At 47.4% G+C, this 27,606-nt stretch overlaps 2 protein-coding genes across 8 annotated transcripts in view; one reads left to right on the top strand and one right to left on the bottom strand.

Moving 5' to 3' along the window:
- Positions 1-260: 260 nt before the first annotated feature.
- LOC100154782 (5-hydroxytryptamine receptor 5B) lies at positions 261-16,487 on the top strand. Its single transcript, XM_001927428.4, has 2 exons — positions 261-1,100; positions 15,400-16,487. The coding sequence occupies exons 1-2, from the start codon at positions 324-326 to the stop codon at positions 15,730-15,732; spliced, it is 1,110 nt and encodes a 369-aa protein (XP_001927463.1). The 5' UTR covers positions 261-323; the 3' UTR covers positions 15,733-16,487.
- A 6,184-nt stretch (positions 16,488-22,671) lies between these two features.
- CCDC93 (coiled-coil domain containing 93) overlaps positions 22,672-27,606 on the bottom strand; it is a 100,829-nt gene continuing 95,894 nt past the window's right edge. For 4 of the 7 annotated variants that reach the window (XM_084998725.1, XM_001927273.6, XM_021075794.2 and 1 more), the window contains one exon: positions 22,672-27,396. In XM_084998725.1, coding sequence (XP_084854851.1) covers positions 27,343-27,396 — 54 coding nt within the window. In that variant the 3' untranslated portion in view covers positions 22,672-27,342. The remainder of the gene's footprint in view (positions 27,397-27,606) is intronic. The other 3 variants (XR_014829097.1, XR_014829096.1, XR_014829095.1) reach the window with 1 other exon arrangement.

The following is a 27,606-nucleotide window of genomic DNA, read 5'->3' on the forward strand; positions in this document are numbered from 1 at the left end:
CCAGTCCTATAACAGCTGGTTGCGCCAGGGACAGTGAGGAAAGGCAAGAGGGGGACTGGCTTGTCCAGCAGAGCTGCACTCCAGAGGGGTCCCACTCTTCTTCTCCTCCACCGGAAAAAAAAAGGTCCACGAAGCCTCCAAGCAGAAGCGCCAAAGGAGGGCTGCAGCCCCAGGAGGTGCCAGAATAGGACGAACTGGTACCGTCTCTGTCCTCCCCCAGGCACACTTTACCCCCTCCCATGCCCCCACCCTCCGGGTCCACGCAGAGCCCCTGGCGCGCGTGCGTCCTCGCGGGGGTGCCGGGATCCCCAGCGCCGCGCGCCATGGAGGCAGCTAACCTCTCCGTGGCCGCCACCGGTATCGCCTTTCTCCTGGGACCCGAGGCCTGCAGCAGCAGCCCAAGCACCGGCGGGGTTCTCAGATCTATCCCAGGCGGCGCCGCCCTGCTGGGCCGAGAGTCACCCTTCTCCCTCTTCACCACGCTGGTAGTGACGCTGCTGGTGCTGCTGATCGCAGCCACTTTCCTGTGGAACCTACTGGTTCTGGTCACCATTCTGCGCGTCCGCGCCTTCCACCGTGTGCCTCATAATTTGGTGGCCTCGACGGCCGTGTCTGACGTACTGGTGGCAGCACTAGTGATGCCCCTCAGCCTAGTAAACGAGCTGTCAGCCGGGCGGCGTTGGCGGCTGGGCCGGAACCTGTGCCAAGTGTGGATCTCCTTCGACGTACTGTGCTGCACCGCAAGCATCTGGAACGTGGCGGCCATAGCCCTGGACCGCTACTTGACCATCAAACGCCACCTGCAGTACACGCTGCGCACCCGCCGCCGAGCCTCGGTGCTCATGATCACGCTCACCTGGGCGCTCTCCGCGCTCATCGCCCTCGCGCCCCTCCTCTTTGGCTGGGGCGAGGCGTACGACGCTCGGCTCCAGCGCTGCCAGGTGAGCCAGGAACCCTCCTATGCCGTCTTCTCCACCTGCGGCGCTTTCTACCTCCCGCTCGGTGTGGTGCTATTTGTCTACTGGAAGATATACAAGGCAGCCAAGTTTCGCTTCAGTCGTCGCCGCAGGGCTGTGCTGCCATTGCCCGCCACCGGCCAGGTAAGGGGCGGGCTGCGGAAGGGGCCTTGAAGAGGGTCTTGGAGCGGGAGGAGGAAGCTTGGCCAAAGCTGGCGGTGAGAGCTTGCACACTTGGCGCACGCGCGACAAGGTTGGCCACCGGCGTACCCGGAGCGCACGGGGAGCTCTCCATCTGCTCTCCTGAAGCGCACACGGAGGGGCCCATCACTGGTGCCTGGAGCTCACCCCAAGTGCTCGCCACCTGGGACCCTGATGTGCGCGCGGTGAAGGGGTTTCAGCACCCTCACACACGGGCTGGAACTGGTGCCGGGCACCGCCGCACCGCGGAATGGAAGGAGGTGACAGAAGCAACGTGGCTCTGGAGCGGGGAGGACACGTCTCCGCTGCTCCGACCTCTGCTGCTTTTTCCCTGGAGCGGTTGTGTCTGGGGAGTCCTCAAGCGGCCCATTTCGTAGTCCCGACTAGACCAAGCTCAACTGCAGGGTCCTGTGCCCTTTTGCCCTCCCCCCCCCTTTTTTTTCTCCACTGCACCCTAGCCCCTTCTCTGCTGTCCAGGGACTATATTCCCTAACACTATTCCCTGAAAATAGCAGGACTTATTGCCCCTTTCCTAATACAATATGTGGACCAGGGAAAGGGGACATAAGGGGGGAAATAAAGAGGTTAAGTTTTTTTGTTGTTAGTTTTGTCGAATTTTAAAAGTTAACTCAAGATACTTATTTATTCAAATATGTGTTTTAAAAAGCAGGGCTCCCCTTCCCTTCATTTAATGGCAGAGGAATTTTGTGGGATAAAATAGGAATATCAAGTCTATAATTGGAAAGGGTCCCTAGGCCAGAGCTTTATTGGGAATTAATGATGTACTTTGAAAAGACCCTTGGAAGTGCCTGGGGTGATTATAGCTTTTCTATTTCATTGCCGAGATAGGACTGACTTTTAATAGCTCTCTCAGGAGTTCCCATTGTGGCTTAGTGGTAACAGACTAGTATCCATGAGGATGCAGTTTCGATCCCTTGGATGCAGTTTCGATCCCTGGCTTTGTTCAGTGGGTTAAGGATCCAGCATTGCCGTGATCTGTAGTATAGGTCCCAGATGCTGCTTGGATCTGGCATTGCTGCTGTGGCGTAGGCTGGAAGCTACAGCTTTGATTCAACCCTAGCCTGGTAACATCCACATGCCCAGGTGTGGCCCTAAAAAGACAAAAAACAAAACAAAACAAAACAAAACAAAAAAGCCCAAAACCCTCTATCAATCCAAGAGAAATCTTAGTGAGATAGATGCCAACAAGGCTTGCCAAGCCCGAGTTCAGTGTTCATTTTTGACAAACCCCATTCAGGCAGGTGACACAAAGTGGATGTGCCTGGATGGGCACCTGGTCAATCAAGGTGCCCACTGGTGGGAGAAATGACTCTTGAGAGGCAAGGGGCAGTGTGGTGATTTAGCCCCAGGTGGCAGTGTGTCCTGGGGCAAGCCCCTTCTGCGCTTTGGGCTGCAAGTTCTTTTCTCTAATACACAGTATTGGTCTAAGGCATGACTGAAAGTCTTGAATCATATAATGCTGAGATGTAGATGAGATGGGGTTTGAGAACATCCTGCTTCTTTAGGCTCCAGCAAGCTCCTGGATAGTGTTGCTGAGTCAGCAGTGCTGCTTCCTGACCACAGAACACCCAAATAGAAATTTTAAATAGGAGTTCCTGTTGTAGCTCAGCAGGTTAAGAATCCAACATAGTCTCCAATGAGAATGTAGGTTCCATCCCTGGTCTCACTCAGTGGGTTAAGGATCCAATGTTGCTGCAAGCTGAGGCATAGTTCGAAGATGTGGCTCAGTTGCAGTGTCACTGTGGCTGTGGTTTATGCCTCAGCTATGGCTCAGATTTGGCCCCTACCCTGGGAACTTCCATTATGTTACAGGCGCAGCCATAAAAAGAAAAAAGAAAAGAACTTTTAAATAATGTGGCTTCTCTCTGTGCTTTCCCCCACCTGCTTTTATCTGCACTCCAGGGGAAATGGGTTGAGTTGAATTTAGGTCCTGTAAGGTGTCTGTATTGCTTTCTGTGGGTGATGGAAGCACTTAGGAAGGCAGAGAAGTCCTCTGTGGGGCTGTGCACATCCTTCATCTTTTCCCAGATTCTGTGGCTAGGTCCCAACACTAAAATTGTATAAGAAAGTTATCTGCAACAGTGCCTCCATTTTTGAAAGTAGAGAAGGAAAGAAATGCTGATTGAGTTTCCTCTTGCAGGCACTATTATTGTCATCCTCTTATTTAATCCTCATGATGTAGACAAATTGGCAATACTGTTTCTGTTGGTCAGGATAAGCTAAGACATGCCGTAATATAGTCTTCCAGTCTAATGGTTTATCTCCCTCTCACTCAGAGTTCACTGTGGGCCTGGTGGTCCCCATGCCCAGCTCTCTTCCAGGCAATAGCTCATAGATCTGGGCCGTTGTCTTTTAGCTATGTGCTGTCTTGAACGTGTGTCTTCTGAGGTTGCTGTGAAAGTGGAAGCAAGACCTGGAGATACAGCAGCTTTTACCTGCCTTATCATGAAGTGTCCCTTCTGTTCATAGTTCTTTGGCCAGACACTGGCTGTGAAAACATAGGGAGCCTGTGGCTATTTGTTTTTGCCACACAGCTCTCATTTTATAGTTGATAAAACTCAGGTACCATAAAGTGAGATAATCCACCACCACACAGGTGAAGAAGCTGAAGTTTGTCCTGGATCCAAAGGTTACCTTTCTTTTCATCCCTTTTTCATTGTGCTGTGCTCTCTCCAAGGACTTATCTTCTGAGCACTACCACAAGCATCTCACAAGCATCTGGACCTTCATAGGGGTGTGGCAATCATTTCACAGTCGAAATGGGTTGTGGGAATGTCAACTAAAAAAAAAAATCACAACCTAAAAGTTGAGAATCATGCTTTATTCGACGGACTTCTTGAGGACTTAAGCCCGGGAGAGAGATTCTCAGTTAACTCTGAGAGACTGCACCAAAGAAGTGAGGGAGGAGCCAGTCTTTGTAAGCGTTTTGCAGCAAAAGCCAGGTGGTCAGAACATCAAAAGTTTACTGCTGATTAAAGAAAACCAGGAGGTCTCTTGTGGCAAAGCTGATTAAGGATTCGGCCTTGTCACTGCAGCAGTTCAGCTCGCTGCTTTGGTGTGGGTTCAATCCCTGGCCTGGGAACTTCCACATGTTTTTCCTCCTCAAAAAAGTTTATTTTATACATATACATATATTAAAAGAAAGAAAACTTTATCTCTCAAGTTAGTGAATTTAGGGCTTTTCTATATATGGGAAGATGTAAGAGCCTGTGCTCAGTGAAATAATTCCTCTGATGTGCATCTCAGCTATCTAGGGCCAGTATCCTGCTTTTCTTCATCCTGAATCCTCTCAGGGAGCACAGTGCACTGGATGATGGCTTGATGGCCTCAACATCCTCTGTTTATTGATATGGTGTTTTTCATCCACAGGGAGCAGGATCTCAAGACTATGCCCATGAACTCCTTTCCAGGAGGGCTGAACAGAGTTGAACATAGAGGTACCACTAGCTTTTCTCAGGAGACAGGGTTAATTCCCACCTCTATCCTTTTTTTCAATCTCATAGATGGAGCACCACTCCTACACTATATTCTGGTCCCCCAAAACACCCCCCTGGGATATGATTTTTTCCTACAGCTCTGTGTCCTTTATTCCTTAGAAGAAGAAAAAAGCAAAGTCAACAGAGATCATTTGTTTGCCTTTTTAAATGCAACATCAAACATTTTGATCTTTTTAGTGGTCTGATTGCTGGACTAAAGTTGATCCCTGGGCCTATTTATTCACTAGGCACAGTGGCTACACCACCCAGAGCCACTGTATTTTTAGGGGCCCATGAAAATGGTTTAATTTTCATGTCTTCTAGAGGAAGAAAATGAATATAAGAGTAATGGATATGTAATAATGAGCTCAGCCTTGATTATATCAGTCTTTACAATAATATGGTCATAAAATACAACTTGTAATTTTTTTCAATGGAGGAAGAGCCCACAGAGGCAAGGATGCCTGGGGCTCTTGAATATCCTAATGCAGGCTTCGAGACCCTTCACTCACTCACTCAAGCCAGAAACACATGTTGGGAGGCAGGGTGCACAGGGTCTAAGAGCATGGGGTTTGGGAACAAGGAGGCCTGGATTTTAATTCTTTTTGTGCCACTTATTAGCATGTTAGCCAAATGCATTCATCTCATCTGCTGTTCCCTGTAGGTAAAATGGAAATTTTGCCATCTGCTTCCTAATATTCTTGTGCAGAGTAGATGAAATAGTGTATATGGAAGAACTAAAATAATAAACCCTAGATTATAGCTGTTGTCTTGTTGTCATTATTACTTTTTGAAATTCTTATAAAATTCTAAACATAAATTATTGGATGTTCCCATTGTGGCTGAGTGGGTTAAAGACAAGACATTGTCTCTGTGAGGATGCAGGTTCAATCCCTGATCTTGCTCAGTAGGTTAAGGATCTGGCATTGCCTCAAGCTGCACTGTAGGATGTAGATGAGGCTTAGATCTGATGTTCCCATGCTGCAGCTCCAATTTGACCCCTGGCCTGGGGACCTCTGTATGCTGCAGGTGCAGTCGTAAAAAGAAAAATGAATTATTATTTTATTCCTCTTACTTTTGTTACCATTATCGGTGGATTAGTTATTTCTTAACAATTACCCCTAACCTTAGTCCCTTAAAACAACAAACAATACGAATTCAAAGTTTCCATGGGTTAAGCATGGGGAATGGCTTAGCAGGGTGGCTCTGGTCCCAGGTCTCTTATGGCTATAGCTGTGCCTGGCTCACAGGGCTGGTAGCAGGAGGTCTGCACAGGGCTGCTTGAGTGTCATCACAACATGGCAGCTGGCTTCCCTAAACTGAGAGAGTGAAGCAAGGAGGAAACTACAATGCCTTCTATGATCTGGTCTCAGAAGTTCTGTTACATCACTTCCCTTACATTCTATTCATTAGAAGTGAGTCACAAACTCCAACCCACACTCAAGGGAAGGGCAATTAGCTTCCATCTTTAGGAGACATGTCAGCAAACCTGTGGACGTATTTTTAAAACCATCAATGAAAGGACACGCAGATGATGTTCAGGATTCCTTGACTGACTTGTGTTCACCTGTTCCTCAGGCAATGTGGTAGCCTCTGCAGTTTCATAGAAGTGGTCTTTGCTTTCGAGGGATTACTTTTAGTATACCACAATTACAGAATTGTAAATGCAGTGAAGTCTTATAGATGCACTGCTAGAAGTCTGTCCAGCGTGCAGTGGTCCTGGAAGACTTCCAGTGTGTAGGGAAAGCTCTTTGTAACCTGTAAAGAGCAAGATAAGTGTATAGTATTGAGCTGTAGGGTTTACAACGACTTGGATATGAATTTTAGTTAATATTATGTCATAAGAGATTTGGCTCTCCAAGCCAGTCCTCTACATCAACATTAGCTTTTGTGCTGTAAGCATACAGTATATAAGCCCTAGGCAACTGGAATCTGTACAGATCCCTTGATGGTTTTGTCACTTATCCATTTTTTAGTTGTCATCTCTTCCAACCCTAAGACTAGGGAGCTGGTAGGCTTGTGACCGGAATGGCATGTGGGACACTTGCCATGTTCAGTCAGAGCTCAGATGTGTGTAGACGGTAGTACAAAATCACCACCCTTGTTCTGATTCTGTCTAGTGAAAGAAATATGACTCAAACACATTCTTGCGCCCGACTGCAAGGTTTTTTTAAGAAAAGTAAATTTTATCAATCAAATTGTATCACTGATAACAATACATCTGGCTAATGGCTTGATCCTTTTAAGACTGGCACCTAATTGAGGGTTTCCAGAACCACTTGAGTGGATGAAGGAGCATTTTCTCTATGCTTTTGGAAATATCTTTGATTTTCCCATCTCTATAATTTTTTTCCCTTGTTCCCTTACATCATTATGTTAAGTCTACCTTTTTACATCTACTCCCATTTATCTTTTCTCTGATTGGATTGTTGGGGAGGAGGGGCAAAGGGCAGGAGAAAAGGAAGGGGATGTAGACAGACATGGTGCAGAGATTATGCATTTTCATCAATGGCCTTGCAACAAGCCACTTTGGGGTGGGGATGGGGTGCTGTACCTGCAGCATTGGGAACTTCTGGGGCCAGGGATTGAACCTGCACCACAGCAATGACAATGCTGGGTCCTTAACTCACAGAACCACCAGGGAACTCCTCCAACAAGCCACTTCTTAAATCCATGTAGATCTTGGAGAAGATTGAGCTTCTCAGTGAAAGATGAGATTCATACTCCATGGTTATTCTGGAGGTCACAAAATTCCTTAAAAATTAAAGAATGTTTTGGACTTGCGTCCCAGAAGGGCATGTAGGTGCTGAAGAGTGATGCCCAGCCTTTCCTCCCACTGGCTCTCCTGAGGGCTGGAACCCACAGTGCAGTAGGAACTAGGTCTCTTTGAGACAGGACAGCAGTCATGAGTTAAGCCAGGGCCCCTTAGGAGAGCATGTCAGAACACTGAGGCTGGACAAAATGTGTGCAAGAAGCACCCACCCCGTGCCATTACACCCTCCCGCTGTGCCAAGACTCTGGCCTGGGAGTCTAGGGACCTCAGAGTAAGAAGTCAAGCCTCAACAGAGGACCTTCCTCTGGCATTGACTCATAAAGGGGGATGACTAGATCAGATGATATTAGAGCAGAAACAAATGTAGTAGAACTTGAATTAATACACTTGATTGTAATTTTCCCTTCTCAGCATTAACTCCACAGGTCCTTAGGCATTCCAGGGTGACTAACCCCTCCCCCCAACAAAAATCCATAGTTTTGAAATATAGGAATGATAATAACTGTACCTTAGGTTATGATCATACCCAAGAGCTTAGTAAAGCTATATACTCTGCTGTGTATGTTATGACACTCAAGGGAAAGTTATATTTTTTTTTCAAGTCCAGCAGTGCCCTGCATTTTTTTTTTTTTTTACAAGAAAACATCCTTAATTTATTTTCTGGTTTCTTTTGCACAAGAGAAGAAGCTGAGAAGATTTCCTGTGCTAGTTTGTCAGACAAGCTAGACAGCTCCTGTTTATGTGGAGGGACTATTCTGGTTAATGTCTTTGAGAAAGGCAACCTGGAGCTTGGTTATCCCAGTTCACCTTGGGCAGAGAGAATGGAGACAAGGTATTTTAAGCTCTGACCTGCCAAGCTCTGGTTAGAAATGGGGGATTCAGGAGTTCCTGTTGTGGCTCAGTGGTAATGAACCCGAATAATATCCATGAGGATGTGGGTTCGATTCCTGGCCTTGCTCAGTGGGTCGGGGATCTGGTGTTGCGGTGAGCTGTGGCGTAGGTGGCAAATGTGACTCGGATCCCGCATTGCTGTGGCTGTGGTGTAGACTGGCAGCTGCAGCTCTGATTTGACTCCTAGCCTGGGAATTTTCATATGGCGAGGATGCAGCCCTAAAATGCAAAACAATAAAAATAAAAACAAGAAATGGGTGATTTCAGTTATAATCCAAATTACCTCCAATCAGAATGGGAAGCCTCTCCATGCCCTCTGCCCTCTCTCAGATGCTGCCAGACTTGATTAGTCATTAGAATTAGTGTGGTCTCCCCCCTACCCGCCCTGCCAGTGTTGTGAGGAGCCTCACCATGGTGGAGGCCTGAACAGTGTGGTCTCAATGAAAACTGGTTGGTTCTGCAAGTGATTAGAAACCTTTCTTCTTTCTGCTTTCTGATTCTATTTCTTGTTAGGGTGTTTATCTGATGACATTAGAGGTTTACAAATATTCGCGGATGCCTTCTGTGACAGCTGGAGAGGGAAGGACAAGGGGACACGAAGCTGACATTTTTGAGGTCCTACAGTGTCACTGTAATCCTCCAGTAAGCCGACCAAGTAGGTGAGGTTCTTCATGGTTGGAGATGTAGAAATGGGGGTTCAGTTTGGAATCCTACGTAATCACTAACTTTCTCTGCGTCTTGGTTTCCTCATTCCTTCCTTACTGGCTGCTCTTATAACTAAGATGGTGTGTGTGGAACCACATGGCCAAACACTAGGCAACTGTCAGGAACTACAAAGCTCTGAGATTTTACCTGCTTGCAAGCCAACAAGTCAGCCTCCCAGTTTTCTGGATGCTAGCAGAAGACATGAGACTCCTGGATCAGAGCCACAGTTCTTTATTAGGGTACGAGGCAGCATGAGCTTCACGTGTGAGTCTGTCCCCCTTTCCCTCACAGGAGTGATAAGGAGTGGCCCCCTGGACTGGCATCACATAGAGGAGGAGTTCCTATTGTGGCTCAGTGAGTTAAGAACCAGTGTAGTCTCTGTGAGGATGTGGGTTCGAACCCTGGCCTCACTCAGTAGATTCAGGGTCTGGCATTGCCAGCTGGTCACAGATTTGGCTCAGATTTGGCTCAGCTCTGATTCAACACCTAGCCTGGGAACTTCCATATGCCACAGGTCCTGCTATAAAAAGAAACAATGCAAAACAAAACAAAATAAAATCCTGAAGCAACAACAGCAAAACAAATTGTAGTGTTGCGGAAACCTCAAAAACCGTGGCAGTGGAAGGAGCACTCGGAGATATGGAAAAGCAAGATTTATTCAGCACTGGTGCCGGCTCAGAGGAGTCACCTCCAGAGTCTGAGCACCAGGTCTTTGTTATCAGTAACTTTTATACACTACAAGATCTTGATTTTCCCATGTAAGCTTCCCAGACCCCCCCCCCCCATATCCCCAAGCAGACAGTGTTCCTCCCTAAGAAACTGAGCAAGCGAGGTTACAGAAGCAGAACTGATAAGCAATGTTGAGTACATGATTAGCAGGGCCGCTGGCTTGGGCATAGGGCACACAGTTGTCACATTATTACAAGAAGGGTGGTATAGTGACGAGCACAGCTGGAAAGGCTTGCAGCTGCATTCTTAGCCAAGGAGGGGGGGTTGTTCTTTAGTTAAAACTCTATTTCAGTAAGGGAACTCCCAGACTAGAGAACTCAAGTCTGTATTAGACAATAAATAAACCTGCCCTCTGATCTTAGGAAACCCGAAGCTTTTATAATGAGTTGCAAGCAAACCTGTCTTCTTTTGCAGTGGGAAACACTATCTCTATCTTCCAAAGCTGTTTGCTAAACAACCAAGCTAGTCCAAAACAAGGGCTGTCAGTGCCTTTGCTAGCCAAGTGTGCAGAAACACAAGATATTTGGAGAGTGTCGTCTTTCTCTACTTATTCAGCATGTTTATTGAGTTTTTATTCTATGCCGTACATTGCACTAGGTGCTGGAGTTTTGACACCTGTGGTCCCTGCCCTACTGTGTTGATCATGACACAGTATTCAGAGTGATGATTCAGAATCCATGCCCAATATTAGAATGCTTCTGGGAATACAGGTACAGAATATTTGAAATTGGGACTTGATGGGAAGTTCCTATTGTGGCTCAGTGGGTTATGAACCCTACTGGTGTCCATGAGGATGCTGGTTCTATCCCTGGCCTCGCTCAGTGGGTTAAGGATCCAGTGTTGCTGTGTGTTATGGGTCACAGATGTGACTCTGATCTCACGTTGCTGTGGCTGTGTTGTAGACTGGCATCTGCAGCTCCAAATTGACCCGTATCCTGGGAACTTCCATATGCCACAATTGTTGCCCTAAAAATAAAAGCCAAAAAGAAAAAGAAATCGGGACCTGATGGGAAATTCCATTATGTAATCCCTACAAACATAGTAGGTGATTAATAAATGTCTGAGCATATATTGTCTGGCAGATTCATTGCCAGAAAACATATAGAAAATTCTCAGACTCTATGGTGATGTCTAAGTGAACTCACTTCTTAGATCACGTCTCAGAGTGGCAGGGAGAAACCATACTGTCCTGGGACCAGACTGGGCAGACACCTTGGCTCTGCTTTGTCCTGCTTGTGTGGCCTTGGCTGTAGAACCTGATGTCTCCAAACTTCTGCATGTCAAGAGTGCCCATCCTTTTACTGCAGGACCATAAAGGGCCAGGTTCTTCTGATTGTGTGCATTCAACAGTCTGTATTCTTGCCTTCACTTGATCTTAGCCAAAAGGCCGAGAAGCGATGTATTCTTGCCTTCAGATTAGTGGATTTTAATCTCGGGTCAGAGGCCTTTTAAGCCTTGACGGTCAGTTTTCAGACAAGTGTACAGAGGAAGGTCAGGGCAAAGAGGCTGAGGAGACATCTGACCAAGGAGGAAAGATGGAACAGCTCAGGGGTGGCCTCAGAACCAGTTGCCAGAGCCCCTACAAATGTCCCAGGAAGCCAAAGATGTCTATACTAAAAGCGTCCCAAGCATAAACATAATCCTATAATAGATTCTGGGTTTTCTCACCTGTAAAATGGAGATAATCCCTTGAAGGTTTGGCATGAGGATGAATTAAATTCTTCATTACAAATGTTTAGCATGCTGTCTGCTTTACAGTTGCTTTTCTGGAGTTGTTCTTCATGTCCTTTGCTTTTCTATTGGATAATACATTTCAAAGCCAAAAGCCAAGCTTGCCTGTCTCCTGGAAAACCAGGGTTATCGCTGATTGACTCATTTGCTTTGAGGATGCTTCTGGAAAGATTCCATTATCTTCCCTGTCCCTCTGCAGAGGTTTTTTATTTTTATTTTTTTTGTCTTTTGAGGGTCGCACCCGAAGCATATGGAGGTTCCCAAGCTAGGGGTCAAATCAGAGCTGTAGCCTCTGGCCTATACTAGAGCCACAGCCACACCAGATCCTAGCCTTGTCTGTGACCTACACCACAGCTCATGGCAACAGAGTGAGGCCAGGGATCAAACCCACAACCTCATGGCTCCTAGTCGGATTCATTTCTGCTGCACCACGATGGGAACTCCAGAGGCTGGGATGTTTTAAACCTATTTAGGTGTTCCCTTGTGGCCTAAATGTTGGATCTGGCATTATTACTGTTTGTGGTGTGGGTTCAATCCCTGGCCCAGGAACTTCCACATGCTGTTGCTAGGCCAAAACAAAACAAAACAGAAAAACCAAAACAAACAAACAAACAAAAAAACCACCTATTTGATCAGTGGACTTGCCTTTTCTCTTTCCCCAGGATCCCTTTGAACTGAACTGACCCCATGTCTTGACTTCTATAATATAACAAGGATTTGGAACTGCATTCCCCTTGGGGAAACTCAGGTGCCTGGGAGGTCATAGAGGTCAGCAGAGAAATGACTGGGAAAGTGCCCATTAATGAACTGGGTGGGAGGAAAATAAACAAATCACCTGTCACTTCCTCTTGTGCTCTGATAATATTTTTCCCTCCTGAGAATAAACCATGAAATATTCAAGGGGCGATTTCAGGGTGCCATGTTTTGTTCTCAGATTTCTTTTGCTAACTTGATGGTGGTCTGCTGTGAGGTAATTGGTCAGTCTCCACCCCCCACACTTTTTGTCCTCTCAAGGATATATGGAGTTTCTGGGCCAGGGATCAGATCTGAGCTGCAGCTGCGACCTATGCTGTAGCTGTGGCAATACCAGATCCCTTAAACTACTGTGCTGTGTTGGGGATTGAACCCACGTCCCAACTCTGCAGAGACAATGCTGATCTAGTTGAGCCACACTGGGACCTCTGGGAATTAGTCTTTTCTCTTCTGAAGGGGTGAGATGACCTGCAGCTCCCACCTGCCTCAGGCAGGACTGGAGACCTTGGGATGGTTCATTAAAGTGGGGGTGCAGGCTGGTTCCCAGCGGGAGTGTGTTTGCCAAGCCAGGCCTTCGCAAGGGGCAGAGGGATGAGGAGGAGGGAAATGCTGGTTGTTCTCCCATGGAGTCACCTGTGTCTTCCTTCTTTCTTTGAGTGGCAGGAGGAGGGTGCCAGGGGTACACTCACAAAGGAAAGGACTCTTTGTTCACATCGCAATGATCTCTTTCAGGCTGACTTGTGTTTTTCCAAATAAATAGAGATGGGGGTGGGGGGACATAACAGAGACTGAGAACTGAAGGTAGAACTGAGAGTGAGGAGTCCTGGGTTTGCACAAGTTGGGCCACTCAGGGCCTCCTCCACCTTCTTAGCTCCAGTCCTCCTGCCCCAGGTGAGAGGAGACACTTGCACTCTTCCCTCTGTAACATTGAAGTACCCTGAGGTCTGGTGGCTCTCCTGATGACTGCTTCCAGTTGTGTCTGGGAGAGAAATTAGACACAATCTTTGCCTGGAAGCTCCTTGCCTCTGTGTTTTCTCCAGCATCTGTGGCCTTGACTGGCAGCATTCCAGGAAGAAAGAAACATTCAGATGAGAACCATGCTGTGGAAATGATCCGTCAACTCAGCAGCTGTTTCCTGGGCACATACCAGGCTCCAGATGGTGCTGCCAGGCAGGTGGTGTGCAAGAAAGGCCCTGTCTTGTCCTGCTTAGCTTGGACCAGGCAGGGGCGCCAGATATAACACTCAGGATCACACATGTTGCTGCAAAGGAGGGGAACACGGTACCAGCTCACAGGGGGATGTGGTTTGGTTTAGAGGGACAAGAGGGACTCTCTGAGAGGGCTGGTAGCTTTTAAGCTGAGACACAAGAGATAAAATTACCAAGGGGGGGGGGAGGGTGGAAGAGATGATAGGGAACATGCCAGTCTCCTTAAACGGTAGCTAATTATCACCCCAAAGGCATTTACAGTTTGTTTATTGTGGGTTTGGCACTACAAAATTACCCCCTAATTTGGGAGTTCCCGTCCTCGTCGTGCAGGGGAAATGAATCTGACTAGGAACCATGAGGTTGCAGGTTTGATCCCTGGCCTTGTGCAGTGGGTTAAGGATCTGGTGTTGCCGCGAGCTGTGGGATAGGTTGCAGATGCAGCTTGGATGCCTATTTGCTGTGGCTGTGGTATAGGCTGGCAGCTGTAGCTTTGATTCAACCCCTACCCTGGGAACCTCCCTTTGCTGCCAACAGAGCCCTAAAAAGCAAAAAAAAAAAAAAAAAAAAAAAAAAATCCCCTAAAGTGAATCCATGTAGCATGGTAATTCTATAACTTCTTGCAATTATTGATGTGGTGATGTTTACAGGCTGCCTCTCCGGCTGAGAACTTGTGAGGGGCAGACCTAGGTCTGTTCTGCTTGCTGGGGATAGGGGTGTCATAGTCACAGGCCCAAACCCCCTCCACGAGTACTGAGTGGTGAGCGCTTGTGCCAGGGGTTGTGCTGGGCACCCTGACACATTCCCATTCGATGTCCATGATGGCCTTATGGTAGGGGGAGGGAATCGGTCATCCAGCTTCACAAATGGGGAAGCAGCTCAGCCAGTGGGGCAGGGCTCAATCCAGGGTCTGACACCAAGACGCCTACACTTAACTGCCTCCCTTCCTTTTTAGGTCAATTATTTGCCATTGTGCAGACCATAACTCTCACTCCCTGAAGAATTTTCAGAACTTACTTTAACCTATGGTTTCAAGAACTTTTTCACCTAATATTTTTTGATGGATTATGGTATCAATGCATCTTGAATGAGGCTGAAGTGGAGGTGTTGGCCAAGGTTGTGCTAATGACCAGGCTTCTTGGCCTTATTAGAAATTAATAAGAGGCCAGACAAGGAATTCAGGCAAGGCTGTACTGGGGCCCTTGCTTTAGCAGGAAGAAGAGAAAACATGCAACAGTTTCCCTTGCTCGCTGCTCCTTGAGGAGGGGTGAGCTGGTTCCTTACATGGGGTGAGGGTAGGGGTGGGTCCAGGGTCTGGGCCTGAAAGGTGGTTTAGGTGGTCTGCCCAGCCCTTTGGTAGTATTGTGTACAGGAGGTGCATAGTACCCAGTTTTTGCTCCCGGTAGCTTGTCTTTTGTTTGTTTTTAATCCAGTCTCTTCAGATGGCTGTTGAATTTTTGGTCTTTTTGTATCTTTTTGTCCATAACTTGCCCCAACTGCCCACCCACACAGTTATTTTTAGTCCCATATAGTTTCTTTGTATTTTATTGCTGCAGGAGACATTTGTCCAGGTGAAAGCACTGCAGCAAAGAGTCCCAGGTCCCCAGGTCCATCCTGTCTCAGGTAGAGTAGCCTCACGTCTCTATATCATTCGGTGTTATGTCTTGTTTTTTTTTTTTGTTTTTTTTTTAGGGCTGCACTCGGGTCATATGGAAGTTCCCAGGCTAGGGGTCGAATTGGAGCTACAGATGCTGGCCTGCCCAGAGCCACAGTAACACAGGATCTGAGCTGCATCTGTGACCTACACCTCAGCTCACGGCAAGGCTGGATCCTTAACCCACTGAGTGGGAAGCCAGAGATCCAACCACCATCCTCATGGATACTAGTCAGATTCATTTCCATGGCACCATGATGGGTACTTGTTTTATTTTTTAATTCCACGTTTCCTTTGTTCCCAGGTGAAGGAGGCACCTCACCAGGCTGAGATGGTGTTCACGGTGCGACGCCCAACGGTGGCCTTTCAGATGAGCGGAGAATCGTGGCGGGAGCAGAAGGAGAAGCGGGCGGCAGTGATGGTGGGCATTCTCATTGGCGTGTTTGTGCTGTGCTGGATCCCATTCTTCCTGTCGGAGCTCATCAGCCCCCTCTGTGCCTGCAGCCTGCCCCCTATCTGGAAAAGCGTATTTCTGTGGCTTGGCTACTCCAACTCTTTCTTCAATCCCCTGATTTACACGGCCTTTAACAAGAACTACAACAACGCCTTCAAGAACCTTTTCACCAAGCAGAGATAAACCCAAGGCGTGGAGAGACTCGCCTGTAGGGGCAAGGGGAGGGAACTGGGATTTCTCTCCTTTACTAGTGATCTGGGCGGAAGCCTTCCCCCCACAGCTGAGTATTAACGACATTTGGGAACCCTAGCACTTAGGCTTGGACTGCAGAGAGATGGCACATGTGTGGCAGGCGTGCCGCTATGCACTCTTGCTTTATGCGCAGCAGACCTTGCTAATCGATCATGGCACATCTCCCCACTGAGCAAGAACTTGGTCTCAGAGTCCTTTTCAGACAGCAATTCTAATCAATACTGCTAACTGATTGGAATTCGCACAAGGGTTGAAGCTTATTTTCCCTTCCTTTATCTAATTACCATATTCCTCAGAAAGGGTCTTTCAGCACAGGGCCCCTGTGGCCTTGTCTTTTCCAAACTTCAAGGCAGTGTATCCAATTAGGGTGATGAAGTTTTTTTTTTTTTTTTTTTTTTAAATCATCCGCTTCAACCTATATTTACTGAATCAGACTTTCAAAGAAGAGGTTTGGTAATTTATATTCCATTAAATTCTCTAGATGATTTTTTTTTTTAAATCAGTGAGAGACACTGCTGTGTGTTTATGCTGTTCTTTAGAGGGGGCTAAGATCCAGGCAGTAGTGCTTTTTAAACCTCCTGGCTTATTCCACTGTGGTGAGGTCTTTTCTCTGCTTCTGTACAAGGAAGAGCCGCTGTGGGAAATGTCTCCATTACCTCACCATTGTGGCTTGTCTGTATAATAAAACATTTCTGAAGCATTCATTTCTAGGCTCAGAATCATTCACATACGTGATTGGTCACACAGACATATATGTAGATGCTTTCACATATACAAAGACACATGCGTGTATGTCTCTGAGATGGGAAAAATACCTGCTGTGAAACTAAAGCACAAACACCACCACCAACTCCACCCCCCACCCAACAAAACCCTGCCATAATGAATCTTGGCCTTCCTGAAAATATTAAATGTGGCCCAGGTAAGAAGGAATCCAAGGGCAAGGGATGAGGAAGATGCCTGGACTAAGTCACCTTGGCCATAGTCGACCTGATTTTGGAGGTTCCTGGCTGCCTACTGATTAGGTGTTTGAATTTATACAAAAATCAGTTCACCCCACCCTTGACTCCCTTGATGTCTAAGGTATGTAGACCAGCTTGCACTGTAGAGTACCTGCATTTTGGGTTTATCAGAATATAGGTCCACAGTGCCTTTCTCCAAATCTTTGGAACCAGATGGGTCTGGGGATTTAGAGTCTTTTTTAAGTTTTAGAAACACAATATGCTATGTATTCCATAAATTAAATAACAGCCCCAGCTGGTCTGGGGCAGCAATCTCTGTTCAAATACATGTGTATTTCTGTAGTAAAATGTGTAACTACTTACATTGTGATAAAAGGACCAAAAAATAGCCTCATACTGGGACAGATCGGATTTTGTCATCAGTTATAAAAAATCTTTCGTTTCTTGAGCTTTATGTGCTTTGCTGTTGAAGACTCTTCCCTGGGAAGGGTATGTGGTCCAGCCATTTCTTTTTTGCTGGAGGATGGGACATCACACAGTGCTTAGGACAGCCTTATTGGAGTCATATTTTGGAATTCTGTTCTCTTTCATTAAAGATGGCTCAAGAAATAATCTTATGAAACATATCAATGCATTTCACATAAAGATAGGGTTGAAGACATCTGATTACACTCTTTATGAAGTCATGTTTTCTTATGATAATGGGAATTTTTCTTTCTTTCTTTTTTTTTTTTTTGGCCATGCCCACAGCATGTGGAACTTGCTTGGGCCAGGGATGGAACCTGCACCACAGCAGCAACTTAAGCCATAGCAGTGACAACCCTGGATCCTTAACTCACTAGGCCAGCTCTGGTAATGGCAACTTTTAATTGACTATGTTTCCATTTTCATTCTGATCAAGAAGTACAGAACTAAATTTCTGGCTTCAATTTGGAATCTATGTAGGAACCAGTAACTTATTTATGTTTGAGGTTCCTAGCCAGTCTATAATCCCAAAACTTTTTGGATTTTTTTTTGTCTTTTTGCTATTTCTTTGGGCCCCTCCCACGGCATATGGAGGTTCCCAGGCTAGGGGTTGAATCAGAGCTGTAGCCAATGGCCTACGCCAGAGCCACAGCAACGCAGGATCTGAGCCGCGTCTGCAACCTACACCACAGCTCACGGCAATGCCGGATCATTAACCCACTGAGCAAGGGCAGGGACCGAACCCGCAACCCTCATGGTTCCTAGTTGGATTCGTTAAGCACTGCGCCACGACGGGAACTCCTGGTTTTTATTTTTGTCTTTTTTTTTTTTTTTTTGGTCTTTTTAGGGCTTCACCCATGGCATATGGAGGTTCCCAGGCTAGGGGTCGAATCAGAGCTGTAGCCACCCGCCTACGCCACAGCCACAGTAACAGGATCCAAGCTGCGACTGTGACATACACCACAGCTCACAGCAATGCTGGATCCCTAACCCACAGAGCAAGGCCAGGGATAGAACCCAAGTCCTCATGGATTGGATACTAGTCAAGTTTGTTAACTGCTGGGCCACTACAGGAACTCCTAGGATCCCAATTCTTATTTAGGTTCTCCCTACCCTAGTGTTTCATGTTCTATTTGTATTTTACCATCATAGTCTGTGTGTTTCCTACAAGCTACTGCCAAGCCTCTGTGAACTTTTTAGGGAAAAAAGCACCTAAAGGTGTCTGACAGCCCTGATGCAGTGGAGCAGGTGGGCACCAAATTATACATCAGATAGCAACCTCAGACACTGTCATTGGTGTGTTTTAAGGGCTAGAACTCAAGCTCGGGGCTAGTGGGGATTTTCCCTCTTGGCTGAATGACGCTAGGTAGTGTTACTGGTCTTCTCTTCCATCCATCCCCCCATAAAACACACAATCAGGTGTGCATTTAACGGTATGCTTTACTGAGCATCCACCATCTGTAGCTATTATACTAGGTTTCATATACAGATGCTCATTTATTCCTACATCTGTCCTACAAGGTTGGTATTGTCCTCATTCAACCACATTCCCAGAGGGTAAGTAGCTCTCCTGTGGTCACATAGCACATGGCAGAACAGGTGTCTGGACTCAAGTCTGCCCGAACCCAGACATGGGAAAGTGAAAGGAACACAACAGAAAGCTGACTGGACTCCACATTTCAACGATTGGATTCCATGTTTCAGAGATCATTTGCATTTTTGCAACAAGGGCCTGCCCCCTGCCCCTGATGTGGGTTCGCTTATGTTGTTCTAGTTGAATTCTGGGTGGGAGCCTTAGAGGAAGAGTCTAGGCTGGTCAGGGGAGGGAGGTGGTGAAATTTTTTGGTTTACTCTATCCTTGTTTTCATTTGGCCTGTGCTTTGACTCAATGTAGGATCATTTTGGAAGCATTTCAGGCAGAAGGGACCATTTATGTTGAGCCTTCCTTTTTTTTTTTTTTTTCTTTTTTTTAATTTAAATGGCTACATCCACAGCCTATGGAGTTCCCAGGCTAGGGATTTTATCTGCACCACAGTTGCGACCTACACAGCAGCTGCAGCAGAGCCCAGATCCTTTAACCCACTGTACTGGGGTGGGGACTGAACCTGAACCTCCGCAGTGACCCGAGCCGCTGCGGTAGGATTCTTAACCCACCTGCCAAAGTGGAAACTCCAATCTTTCTTAAAAGGAAGTATTTCTGAGACAGATCAGTTGATGATTCACTTTATCTAAGGATGTGCTTGTAATTCCTTTTAATACAGAGTATCAGGAATAGAAATCTATTGACCAAGTATCAGATTTACAGGGAATGCTGCAGGGAATTCCTTAATAAGCCTAATGTCTCTGTTCTGCCTCAAAACTCTTTGCCTGTAGAACGCTACTGAGACAGGCTTAGGAGGCTGTAACAGGAATTACTGTCTTCCTTGTCAGGATTTATTTGCTGATTAAATTGTCACTGAAAGCGTCTTCATGTCAGATTCCAATTCTACAAAGTTCCAGGGGTGCAGGATGGATGTGGCTAGCCTAATAGTTTTATTTTATAAATGTAGTCATGCATAAAGTATGCTACTTTTCTCTCTTTTATCCTGACCTCCATTTTTTTCCCCAGGTAGGTCTTAAGGGAATCTGCTCATTTCTGCTGTCCTCTGAAGATCTCTTCCACCTGTGGGTACCATCCCCAGAAACCTCTTCTGGCCCCTGACTTGGTCTCTCCACACTAAAGATGGGTGGTACAGAGAGGTGTCTTTTAAGCTCCAGGTCACAACTTGTCATGAAATCAGCTGTTGATTGTCTCAGTCAGCTGTGTTCTCTGTACCTGTACACAATCAGTATAGAATCTCCGTGGCGAACAGCAATAAGCCTTCACCCTCTACTGAGGTGTGAGTTCTGAGATTTCACTGATCTAAGCTGGGTTCTTCTGGGCTCAGCTTCAAGTTGTGGGCTGGTCTCTGTCTGTCCCTTTGTGTCCCTGATCCTCATCAGGCCAGCAGGGTAAGTTCTTCTCAAGAGGGCAAGCCCAACCACCCAACACGTTTTCAGACCATTGCCCATATCAAGGCTGCTAACAACCCATAGACTGAGCCAAAGCCAAAGTCAAAGGGTGCAGAGGTATATTCTACCCACTGGGGCACCATGACCAGGGTGTCGTTCTGGGGAGTGAAGAATGGAATCCCATAATTGAATACTTGGTATTTTTCAAAAGTTAAATAGAATAGGAAAAAAAAAATCAGAAAAGGTAAGCATTGTCTCAGGTGTATTTCATCTGGATTACCAGTCATCGCGTAGCTGGGCTTCCTGCTTCTGCCCTTGCCTCTCCTGCAGACTTTAGTCAGCACAGCCACCAGGGGTTCTAGTGAAATCTTCTCAAAACCCATCAGTAGTTTCCCACCCAGGTTCTCTCACTGTTCCTCAGACTCACCTGCTGGGCACCCTCCCACCTCTATCTATCTTTATTCTCCCTACTCCTCTGCCCGAAGTTCCCCTCCCACAACTATCTATGTGACTCACTCCCTCATTAGTTGTGAGGTTTTATTTATAAATAATTTATAGACAGACAAAAAACAGCATTTATTTTCCTAAATAGAATTTTCATAATAAAAACTAGTGTTTCAAACTTCAAAGAGAGCACACAAACCTAGAAAAGTGCAAAGCATATTTTCTCTCTTACCTGAGTTAACCTGACAACACCTAGATATTATCTTTTTTTTTTTTTTTTTCTTTTTAAGGCCAAACCTGTGGCACATAGAAATACCCAGGCTAGGGGTCGAATTGGAGCTGCATCTGTGACCTGTACCACAGCTTACAGCAACGCTGAACCCACTGAGCGAGGCCAGAGATCAAAACCGTGTCCTCATGGATACTAGTCGGGGTTGTTACCACCTAGCAACAATGGAAACTCCTAAATACTATCTTTGAGGTACAGCAATATTAAAATTGTGCAAAGAAACAGTACCCCTAGCATTTAAACCATAAAACCAATACCTGGTTTATATATGACAAAAATCAAACAGAAGCATGTAAAACAATGTGAGGTTTATAGAATTCAAAGACAATCAGGGTGACTCAAAGGTGAAAGAAAGGCAGTTAGGGACAGAAGACCTTCTGTAAAGCAGAACCCTCCAAAGCATGTCTACTGCAAGCTTACATGACACCAGGAGGCTTTGAACTCGGAAAGATGCTGACAGGATGAATAAAGTGTGCTATCTCTAAAAGGCAGCAAATTAACTGGCCCTCTGGTAAAATTTCCGTACTATAAACTGAGATAGTTTTCAATAAAGAATGTAAAGTAGTCGTCCCTGACTACTCATTATAAAATTGCAACCATCACCACCAAAGAAGACATTTCTGGTCCGTTTTTGCTTAGCACAATTGAAGCAACATGCGATATAGGGTAGCTGCAGGAAAACAGCTTCCTTTGCCTGATTGGGTCACAGTCTTATTCCCAGGGCCTGACCCAGAGCAGAAGCTCAAATGAATGAGTGAACGGGGATTTATTTTTCTCCTGGAACAAGAAATATGGAGGCAAGCGGTCCCCAGGTGGGTTCAACAGCTCATGGTGTATTTGGGGGCCAGGCTCTTTCCAGCCTTTCACTCTGCCGAGACCAGCCATGCTGGGATGTCCCTTCCCACGGTCTCAAAATGGCCAAGGTTGCTCCCACCACCTTGTCCTTCCCCAGCAACCGGCCAGAACAGAAGCTCTCCTCTGCATCTCAGGCTGATTTTCAGCAGGAAGGGCTGCTCCATACTGGTCACAACTGGGTTAGACACTCATCTGTAAAACAGTTCTTGGCAAACAATTCTCAGGACTGCTTTAGGACAGCTGTCAGGATTCCTCTCCTGGAAACAGTACCACCCAGAGCTGGATAAAAGAGTTCTGCTGGTCAGGACTGACCCGCAGCAGGTTTCCACAAGAGACAGGCACAACTCCCCATGGAGCACCATCTCCAGCTCTTAAAACCCCAAAGCCAGGGGAACAGGGGATATGCTGTGATCCTCACCAGACAACAAAGGCAACCATATAACAGCCCTGCTCTGTCCCTGGGATGCAGCCACACCACCATATCCCCACCCTGATCCTCCTCGCTGCCATCCGAACCTCTCACACAATCAGAGCAGTACGCCCCTCACGGCTTCATCTCCCCAGAGCTGTTTCTACAGAAGAGAGCCCCCTTTTCACTTCCCTAGAAATACTCTAGGGAGAAATACTCCCTAGACCCAAGAAAAGGAGTTTTGGGCTCAAGGACTTATTTTTGTTTAAATTTTTTTGGCTGTGCCTGCGACATGTGCAAGTTTCTGGGTCAGGGATCGAACCCGAACTACAGCAGTGACTCAATGCCGGATCCTTAATCCACTGAGCCACCAGGAAACTCTGGGCTCAAGGATTTAAAATTCCTAAGGAAAGCAGATCTGGTGTCTTGTTTTTATTTTTTAGAAGAAAACAGAATTAAAATTTAAAAACTTTATTTTTTGAATAGGTAATACATGTACATGGTACAAAATTCAAAAGGTACAAAAGGTATACAGTGAAAGGTAATCCCCACCCCTCTTTCCAGAGGCAACCAAGGCTTTCAGGTTCCTATGAGGGGGTCCTCCTGGAGGTCCTCCATCTGTACGCACATATGTGTATACATAGAGCCAGAGACATTTTCTTCCATCCCCTTCCTTTTTTAGAAACAAACACTAGTAAAGTCAAGAGCCTCTTTTTCTCTACTTAACCATGCATCTTAAGGGATCATTCCACAACAGAACATACAGTGTGGCTTACTCTTCCATTGTACGGATTCACCATAATTTAACCATTTATTGCCCTATGTTGGTGATAGTTTCCAAACTTTTGCTATTACAAATAATGCTGCAATGAAAGTACTTGTCTGTAGGAAACATTCTTAGAAGCAGCATTGCTGGTATGAAAGTCTTGTGCATTGGCACTTTTGATAGATAATCTCATAGATATTGTCTGACTGCAACTCCCCCCCCGACCCCGCCCCGGGTCCCATGGAGCTGTACAGTTCATACTTCTGCCAACACTGTATCCAGGGGCTGCTTCCCACTTCTTGGTTCCATGTGGCTCAGTCATTTCCACCAGCCATGGTTACCTTTGTGCATGGCTTACTTTAAGCCACAACATAGTCATGAGTAACTCTCTGACATTCATGTGCTCCCTCTCTCCCCCAACTCCCTCCTACATGGGGAGGAAAAACATCTATAAAATGTAATTCCTTTGTAAGGTTTGAAACCTCTGACACCTTTCTCATCCCAACCATCAAGGCTGTGAGTGTGGCCAGCACTCTAAGAGACATCCTCGAAAGCTGCTGAATAAAACTGCCTCCCGTTCTCAGGCTGAGAATATGTTCCATCTACACTTTGCTAATTTGGGAGGCACAGTTACAATCTGGAGGAGCTATTTTATCCAGCCAGGACGCCCTCATGATCCATCCTAGCCAGATGCTGAGGAGACGACGGTGAGCAATTCAGGCAAGGTCCCTGCTTTTGCTGCCCTTATGCCCTGGAGTGGAGGGCAGGCAACAGATGCTGCAAAGGACTAAGAGAATCAAATGCGTGCCATTAAGACAGAGCTGGGGGGGGGTGGGGCGGGGAAGGGCAGCCTGTGGTCAGCGTTACAAGATGACACTGATGGGTCTGTATGAGGATCAGAGGGTCCGGCAAAGCCCTTGCCAGGATCTTGGAGGAAGAGCAGCCCAGGCAGAGACAAGGACAGGTGTGAACTCAACACTTCTGAGGAATTGAAGTCCCCATGTCATCAAATAGGCCACAGACCAGCTATTCAATACCCCCTCATGTTTTTACACATTTACTGTGAGAAGAGAGGAGATCATGATAACAGGATTTTCAGCCTCTCACTGTGTGCTGTAAGAGGGAATGGCCTGGGCTGGGAACCTGGGGATCTCTGGGCCTCCACCCGGCCACTTGGACAGACAGTGGGCCCTCATCTCACAGGGCTTGTTACTGTCCGGCTCTAAGTGAGTCATGCTTTTCCCTTGAGTAGCCCCAACACTGGCCACGAGTGAGTCATGAAGCACTTCCTAGGACCTGCTCTGTCCTTCCTCAGAGTGGGTTCTAGGCCAACTAACTGCATCCCAGGCTCAAAGTAACTGCTAACACTTGTTCATACTGCCATCAGTCACCTTCAGAGAGGGCACAATGAGGCCAGCCATGCCAAGGTGACTGAGATTGGGCTGGCACAGGCCTGCGGGCCATGGCTGACGGCCGAGTGCCCTCTCAGGCAGGGCTGCTTTGGTCCTTGCAGAGGTGATCAGGGCCACCAACGTGACAGCCCAAGCTCTCAGGAGGGCACCGCATGAGGTGGAAAGAGGCTTGCCTGAGCACCCCTGCTGCCAATTCCTGGTCTCAGGAGGTCCGGGAGCTGTGTATTTATGAGGGAGCAGCTCCTTAGCCTGGGAAAGGCCTCCTGTCCACCAGGCCTTCTGCCTTCTGGCTCCACTGCAGGCCCAGTGGACACTGGCAGGACCCGCTCTCCACAGAACGTGGGCAGCGAGCCAGCACCCAGTTAAAACCACCCACTGCAGATGCTAATGAGAGCTTAGAGGGCGGTGCCCTCTCTGTTAAAAAGGGAGACAGCCCCCCACGTAGCCTCGCAGTTGTTTTCTGCACCTCCCCTGAGGGTGACCAGCTGAGCCCAGTGACCCATGAGCTGGACGCAGGCCCAGGACAGCAAGAAATATGTACCAAGTGTCTCCCCCGACAGCTCATGGTCGTTTAGTTCCGCTCACGGCAGCTCTGATTTTTGTTTAAACCAAAGCAGGTCTGTGTATTTCCTCAGGTGCATGTGGGGCGGAAGGGAGCCCTGACCCAGAGGCTCCCCGAGAATCCCAGAGCCCCGGTCCATCAGCAAGCTCACTGCTCTGATCCAGCGGAGACCACGGACCGCTCTTTCCTCCTGAAGCACACATTTCAGAAACCCAACTGCATGTTCCGCCCCAGAGGAGCTTGTGGAATTAGCAGAAAAACACCCAGCCACACAATGTGGGTACACAGGATGCAGCCCTGAAATGACCGGGGCCTTTGGGGCATCTCCGCATTTCACGTCCTCATCATTCACAAAGGCACCATCTACCCTGTAGGTTTATCTGTGGCAAACGGAACTCAAGACTGGCATCCGCGGTTTAATTCAAAATGTGTTCAAAGAATGGAAACTAATGTATTAGCTTAGGCCTTGTGGATTCAAGAAAGGGAAAAGGTATCTACTGATACCTCCCTCTACCAAAACCAAACCAAATGAAACTCCTTAGAAACAGCCCAAAGTAAATGCCCCCACTCTAACCCTGACGTCACCCTTTCCTCCTCCCCACCACCTGGGAACAACACATGGATAATCTAACTGCTCAAGTTGGTAGTTTGGGAGTGAGTCTATGAACTTGTTGACAAGAAAACCTAGATGTTTCCCTGAACCTAAAACACTTCAAGGTCAAACGTTATCTCCTTCCTCTGACTCGCAGAGCAACATCTGCTCTTTGGCAATGGCTTGCTTAACCTCACTGTGCCCTGTCCAAATCCATAAACACCCATGGCCCAGGGCCCCACCCAAGTGCAGTTGTGCAAGACCCAGCACCAGTGCCCACAGCCACCCCCTCACCAGAAGGGCCTCGCCAGGTGGGCACAGAAGCCGAGGGCTGTTGTTAATCCAGGCAGAGATTCTCTAAACTACACGTTGGCCCTGCTTAATACACACAAGAGAGAACTAAAAATGAACATGATGCCCCTGTGACTGCACTGAATGCCCTATTTACATGTTTAAGCATTTAAGTTTTATGGTCCAAATTGGCCGATGCTATGTGTGCAAGCCTGGTGCTGGGCTCACTGACTTGCACTGGCCAATGCTTGAGGGTCCAGACAGGAGGAGCTCCATCTAAATGGACTGCTCATTTCAGAAGAGAAAGTCAAGCCCTCTCCTTTGCTTCAGGGCCCTGCAAAGGTGGCTCCGGGCTCATTTTCCCAGACTGATCCCTAAAGCCTCCTGCAGAGACCCGTCGCCCAGTCTTCCCCCAACAAGCATGACTGTTCCCTTCCTGCCCCCTCCTGAGTTTTAACTGCGGTCATACTTTATCTAAAATGGCCTTCTCACCAATCTCTGCTACTAAACTATGATTCCCCCTTCAGATCTAGCCCAGACCCTGCCTGCTCGAGGCTGTGGGATCTTTGCACACCTTGCTGCTCTTCCTGCTGGGATACCCTCTGGCACCTGCTCATGGCCAGTCCCTCTGGGATTTATATAGGGGCCTGGATGGCAGTGACTGGTGGGCATGCCCACCTCTGGGCCCAGCCCTGGGCTCTGTGGAGCAGCAGGAGGCGCGTGATGTGCTCTTAGTGAGGGGCACGCACAGGGCAGGTGGGCTCAGACTCACACGAGAATAGGGTGTGCTAAGGTCTTACCTACTGTCCTCAAGCTGAGGTCCCTGTCTCCAAGTTTTGGAGAGATGACTTGAAAGGGACTGTGGGGGAGAAGCCGAGGGCAGATGCTCTGGCTCCCACACCCTTAGGCCTGCTGGCTGGAGCCGGGGAGCAGGAACAAAAGGCACCATGGGCCAGTGAGAGGCCCAAGTGACCAGCACCCACATGGGCTGGCCATTCAGCTAAAAGACTTGTTTACTAAGAAAAAAAAAAAAAATCCCCATGGTCCAGCTCTGGGGTCACATGCTGGGAGCCTGAGGTGCAGCGTCTGTGTCACTCACCCTTCTGTCTCCCGCAGTGCTCACTCTCAGCTGTTGCTCAATTAACACTTACTGAACAAATGAATTCCTCTTTATTCAGAGTCCATACAAATATAGGTACCTTCATATGTGCAATGTTATTGGAGAAATAAAAGCTGAATCGACACAGAGAACAAATATTGCCCACGTCTCTTCACTGATCGTGGGTGTTACCCAAGCCACAATGTTGGCCCTTCTGGTGCCACTGATGACAACCAATGGAGAGATGAGATGGAGGCCAACAAGGGAAGGAAAACATCCAGGCTGTTGAGGTCATCACATCTGCCTCTCTCTATTGCAGCGTTGTGAACCATTTCACGGTCTTGTAGTGGATACATGGCATTTAGAAAAAAACATCATTGATGTCTGATGCTGCCTGGGAATGTTCAGGAGGCCTTGGCTTTCACCTTGGACAGCAGCACCTCATTCTTGCGGCCCTCCTGGAGGGGAAACGGAGAGGTGGGGACTGTGTTAGCATCTGCGGAGGCTGAGCTGGCCTCACCATCCTTCCCAGTCCTGAGGAAGGGCCCGGCCAACCAGTGAACCAGTCTCCCAGCCCACTGCCCCCAGCATGGTGGCGCTTCCCTGCCCACGTTGACCTTCAGTGCCCCAGAGCTACAAAGACTGTCAGACTGAGAATAGGAGAGGAC

This window comes from Sus scrofa, chromosome 15 (genome assembly GCF_054392235.1).
Source record: "Sus scrofa isolate SSC_HxYL_T2T_F1_AM1 chromosome 15, Sscrofa_HxYL_maternal_Yorkshire_Landrace_v2.0, whole genome shotgun sequence".
Classification (NCBI taxonomy): domain Eukaryota; kingdom Metazoa; phylum Chordata; class Mammalia; order Artiodactyla; family Suidae; genus Sus; species Sus scrofa.